At 44.4% G+C, this 5,769-nt stretch overlaps 1 protein-coding gene across 2 annotated transcripts in view; it reads left to right on the forward strand.

The window, feature by feature from the left end:
• The window catches only part of Lrrc2 (leucine rich repeat containing 2), a 23,582-nt gene extending 20,725 nt beyond the window's left edge, over positions 1-2,857 (forward strand). For both annotated transcript variants that reach the window (XM_029481045.1, XM_029481046.1), the window contains exons 7-9: positions 88-243; positions 1,648-1,784; positions 2,428-2,857. In XM_029481045.1, the coding sequence (XP_029336905.1) occupies positions 88-243; positions 1,648-1,784; positions 2,428-2,477 (343 nt within the window). In that variant the 3' untranslated portion in view covers positions 2,478-2,857. The remainder of the gene's footprint in view (positions 1-87; positions 244-1,647; positions 1,785-2,427) is intronic.
• The last annotated feature ends 2,912 nt before the right edge of the window (positions 2,858-5,769 follow it).

The raw sequence follows: 5,769 nt of genomic DNA on the forward strand, positions 1-5,769 counted from the left end.
ACACACACACACACACACACACACACACACACACACACACACACACACGGTTGGTGGTAAATAAGCCGAGCCCTTGCTTCTCTGCAGGCTGGAAGAGCTACAAGGTTTCCTGCTGTATAAAAACAAGCTGACCTACCTTCCTCAAGCCATGCTCAACCTCAAAAAGCTCACCTTGCTGGTTGTCAGTGGGGATCACCTGGTGGAGTTCCCCACCGCCCTCTGCGATGCCTCCACGCCTTTGAAGTGAGTACACCGGAAGGGGCGGGCCCCCAGCATCCCTGCACAGGGGCAAGAGCCAATCACCTCTGGCTCCATCCAGGACATTAGATTAGATTAGAGGCTGATTAGATGATTCTCATACTCCGGAGACTCTAACCTTGCTCCACTTTCTACAGGAGTTGAAGGGGTTTGTTTATCGAATGCCCGAGGAGTATAGTCATTAAATAGAGCTACAAACACCACTTGCCAGCATTGGACAGCACAAGGTGGGGGCACAGGCTAGACCTCTCGTTTGTCACATCCCTGTTGCCCTGGATAGAGCAGACACTGTTCAAGGAATCCTTTCTGTTTGCATCATCTTTCTGATTTCCTCAGTGATCCCCAAAACAAAGACAGCCATCTATGCAAAGGTGATACAGGCTCTAATCGGGGTGAAGTCTTGCTCTCTCCCGAATGGATAGAAAACAAGTCAGGAGACTGTGCCCTCGGGAACCTTCTCATACATCTTCATTTATCATTATGAAGAGATGGAGACCCAAATTCTTTTTTTTTTAAAGATTTATTTATTTATTTATTATATGTAAGTACACTGTAGCTGTCCCCAGACACTCCAGAAGAGGGAGTCAGACCTCGTTACGGATGGTTGTGAGCCACCATGTGGTTGCTGGGATTTGAACTCCTGACCTTCGGAAGAGCAGTTGGGTGCTCTTACCCACTGAGCCATCTCACCAGCCCCGAGACCCAAATTCTTAGACAGTGTATTGCGAACAAGATAGAGGAAAACGGAATTCTGATTGGCTAACTTCTGATTGGCTGACCTCTGATTGGCTGACTTCTGATTGGCTGACTTTTGATTGGTTGACTTGTGTCTCTTAATTTCTATTAGACAGGGTCTTCTGTGGCTCAGCCACAAACTCACTGCACAGCGGAGGATGACCTTGAACTCCTCACCCTCCTGCTTCCACCACCTGAGTATGGGAAGTACAGGCATGCTCAGTTTATGTGATGCTAGGGATCAGAACCAGGGCTGTGTGCATGCTAGGGAGGCGCTCTGCCAACTGAGCCACATGGGGGATGATTAAAGAAAAAGATGGATGAATTGCGTGTGGCTCAGTAGAGAAAAGGAAGAATGGATAAATGGATGTGTTAGAGAAACCACTGTTCCAGAAGGAAAATACCTTCATACTGTGTAAATGCTGCTAAGAAGGTAATCAAGGAGTAAATATAGATATATACCCCTGCTATCCTGAAACCAAAGTTCCAGACGGTGGTTGTGACCAGCGTGTGGGTGCTGGGAATCAAACCCAGGCCCTCTGGCAGAGCAGCCAGTGATCTTGACTGCGGAGACATCTCTCCAACACACAGAAGAGGAGTTTTGCTGTTGAACATTCCCAGTAAACACACGAACTTTCTGTACTTTCCCTACAGATTTGTAAGCCTTGTGGACAATCCCATTGATAAGACCGGATGTCAAGACACTGAAGACACAGTAGAGAGCGAGCAGGACCGCCAGCATTTTGATAAGGAATTTATGAAAGCATATATTGAAGACCTTAAAGAAAGAGGTGAGTTGGGACCATGTAAAAACCATCTAAGGGCTGGTGAGATGGCTCAGCGGTTAAGAGTACTGACTGCTCTTCCAAAGGTCCCGAGTTCAAATCCCAGCAACCACATGGTGGCTCACAACCATCCATAACGAGTTCTGACACCCTCTTCTGGTGTGTCTGAAGACAGCTACAGTGTACTTACATGTAATAAATAAATAAATCTTTTTAAAAAAAAAAACAAAAAACCTCTGGGCACCACGCCTTTAATCCCAGCACTCGGGAGGCAGAGGCAGGCAGATTTCTGAGTTTGAGGCCAGCCTGGTCTACAACGTGAGTTCCAGGACAGCCAGGGCTACACAGAGAAACCCTGTCTCGAAAAACCAAAAAAAAAAAAAAAAAAAAGCTCCAAAACAAAAAACATCTAAAATGATCTAAATTGACAAAAAAAAAAAATTATTTGTGGCTATTTGTGAACCAAAATGATAGCATGCATTCCTTTGATCCCAGCACTCAGGAGGCATAGGCAGGTGGATCTCAGTGAGTTCAAGGCCAGCCTGGTCCAGCTCCACACAGAGAAACTCTGTTTTGAAAACAAACAAACAAAAAAGGTAAATAAGTAAATAAATATCTAAGTTATATTTCTATTTTTTCTTTATTACAGAAGCTGTTCCCAGTTATACCACCAAAGTGTCATTTAGTCTTCAGCTTTGATTCGGTTCACCAGAAGATGACAAAATCTTACTGCCCTGTGCTCTAAATCTTTGAATATGTGTTACCTATCTCTTATTGGAATCACGGCTTGGGCTAAGGACAGAGTCAAGAGACTACTACCACCATTACTGTTAGGAAAAATAACATTCAAATTATTGATAAACTTGCTTATATATTAATGTTAGCAGACGAATGCACATACTTGTCCTAAATACTGCATATTTAATATTTTAGGAAACACATCACTTAAAAATTACAACATTTAAAAAAATTACAACATACAGAACAAGTTTTGAAATTGGATGCATTATGTTCAGGAATCAAGGGCTAGAGGGTTGTGGATGAAATGGAGAATATACCACCTTGAAAATGTTTCAGTATACTGTTTATTTTTCTTGAGAACAACGCTCCTTGAGTCTAAACACGTTCCTACTTCCAAATTTCAAATTTAATTTGGCAAGTACATTTTAAGTTGTACTTTTGACTCTCAGGAGACCCTGAAGGTATAACCTGGGTCTCGAGGGTGGAAAGAAAGGCTGGCTTTATATAGAGCATCCGGCACTAGACACTCAGACAGTGTGAGCTGGGAAGATCCGAATACTCTGCTTGGTCTGTCCTGAATGGTCACCTGGTGGTCCTCAGAACAAAGAGCGGAGGAGTGCCTTCAGGGCTCACTCCTGTAGGTGCTGGGGAGAGTGTGGACACCATACGCGGCTTCCATATGGGAGTCACAGGAGGGCTCTGCCTACTGGAGTGCAGCTGTGGGCTGGCAGGAGCCCCCCGGGATGTCAATTTGCATTGGTAAAGGTATCACTCTCTGGGGGGGGGGGGGTGTTCCTCACTCATGCTTACATCACTGGAGGAACTATATAAAGCTTCTATTTTTATACGGTGTCTTAGGCTAAAGCAAGCAGGAAGTGGCTGGTTGTTCTGAAGAGAAGAGGGAGATACACATGTATTGCTGGTTTGTGTATGAGTGGGCTCCTTGTGGGGGTAGTCCAGTGCAGCCCACTACACCCGAGCAGTGGGAAAACAGCCTGTGTCTGTGTTGTTAGATGCCACAGCGTCCCGGGATGGAGCCCGTGATGTCTGCCAAGTCTCAAAAACTACATTTTAAATGCAATTTACTTAAATAGTCACTTGTGGCTACCATTCTGCACAGCAAGGCCTAACCTGTTATGCTGGGACAGGAGGACATTGTGGTTATAAACAAACGAACGAACGAATGAATGAATGAATAAATAAATAAGTGGGTAATTTTTCCTTTTTTTTTTTTTAACCCAAAGAACTGATTTGCCCTCAGAATCATGTAATTTAAAAAGGTTACCACATAACACACAATTAAAACAAACAAACAAACAAACAAACACAACCTAAAACAAAAGAGTTACTAAGGCTGGGAGATAGTTCAGTGGTTAAAGCTGTTGCTATCCAAATCTAAGAACCAGGTGGCTCACCTGCCATTCCAGTCTGGGCGCCCAGTGCAAACTGGCTAGCTAGCCAGGCCTACAGGAAGCTGTTGTCTTGAATAGGAGATAGAGCCTCGGTCAATAAAGTGGGAAGATGCTAGAGTATGAGTCAAACTCTGGTCTCTCCATGGGGACACACACAGGTGCACCCCACACACATGCAAAACCACGCAACACATCCGCGCACTCACAGAAAATGGAAAGAAGAAAGATTAATATTGGCACTTCAGTATTTTCATCTTCTGCCAGTCGGTAGTTTGAATTTAGGCACAAGCGTTTTTTTTTTTTTTTTTTTTTTTTTTTTTTTTTTTTTTTTTTTCCCTTTTTACATTTTTTTTTTTTTTTTTTTTTTTTTTTTTTTTTTTTTTTTTACTCATCTCAGTAGCGTCACTTCAAGAGAAAGCAAACTGTCCAGAGGCAGGCGAAAGGACGAAACGTCTTTCTTCCCAACGCTTAAAACTGTTTCAGCCGGGCGGTGGTGTCGCACGCCTTTAATCCCAGCACTCGGGAGGCAGAGGCAGGCGGATTTCTGAGTTGGAGGCCAACCTGGTCTACAAAGTGAGTTCCAGGACAGCCAAGGCTACACAGAGAAACCCTGTCTCAAAACAAACAAACAAACAAACAAAAACAAAAAAAACCCCAAAACAAAACCTGTTTCAAATTGATGATTAGTCCTACACAAATGACTAAGATTGTATTTCATACTCAAGTACAGGCTTTATATCAAGATTTGAAAACTAAATGTGAAAAGATGGAAGGGTAGAATTTCATACAAATGGACTTCTTAATTTATGTAAATTCTATTTTAATAAAACCAGCCTTTGCGTAAAAGCCTTGTTCCACGTGTGTTCCTGTGTGCGGTGTATGCATGTGTGTGTGTGTGTCCCAGAGGTAGGCTCGGGGTGTCTTCCTTACTTCACCGCCTTGTCCTTTGTTACTTTTCTTACTATTGACATGGTGTCTCTCGCTGAACTTGTAGATTATTGTTCTGGCCACACAGACTGGCCAGTGACTGTCTGGGATCTGTCCGTCTCAGCCCCACCCCCTACCCCCCGCGCTTGCGCAGGAGAGACTACATGACTTCACGCCTCGCTTTTCACTCATGCTGCAGATCTGAACTTGGGTCCTTGTACCTGAGTGGTATTTTCATCTGAGACTTCTCCCCAACTCCCTACCTAATTAGACTTTTAAAGATCTCTCTTTCTCTCTCTCTCCCTCTTCCTCCTGCCCCCCTCCCCCTCCCCGGCTCCTTCTCTCTCTTTCTCTCCAGTCTCTCGTCCCCATCACTCAGTAGCTGCATGGAGATCATTGAGAATCCAGGAGTTGAGTTTACTACTCCTGTCTCAAAACCTCCCAGACTGACAGCGGGAAGTCCGTGCGGAACGTGCTGAGGAGATCCCAGGTTCAAGGCTACCGAATGGGTCTGAGTTCTTAACGCTTTAGACTGGTTTTTTTTGTTGTTGTTGTTTCTTTAATGTATTTAGGTAAAAGTCACTTCAGAAAATTAACTATATGCTGAACATTGTAGCTTATATCTGAGATTCAAACACTTGAGAGGCCAAGGGAGAAGCAGTGCTGTGAGCATGGGGCTAGTCTAGATCACCTAGTGACTTCCAGACCAACTTTACTATACTGTTGAAAGACCCACAACGTGAGGACTCCCCCACATTCTGACTCAGGAGAGGCGACACCCCAAAATCACCCACAAGAAACGGTCTTGCTGCAACTTGCAAGAGGATTTTTATTCGAGAGCGTTCTCGGGCCCATGGTCATACACCACGCAGGGGTAGAGGACCGTGGCGCCCCGAGTAGCTGAGTAAGGG

The sequence above is a fragment of the Mus caroli genome, chromosome 9 (genome assembly GCF_900094665.2).
Source record: "Mus caroli chromosome 9, CAROLI_EIJ_v1.1, whole genome shotgun sequence".
Classification (NCBI taxonomy): domain Eukaryota; kingdom Metazoa; phylum Chordata; class Mammalia; order Rodentia; family Muridae; genus Mus; species Mus caroli.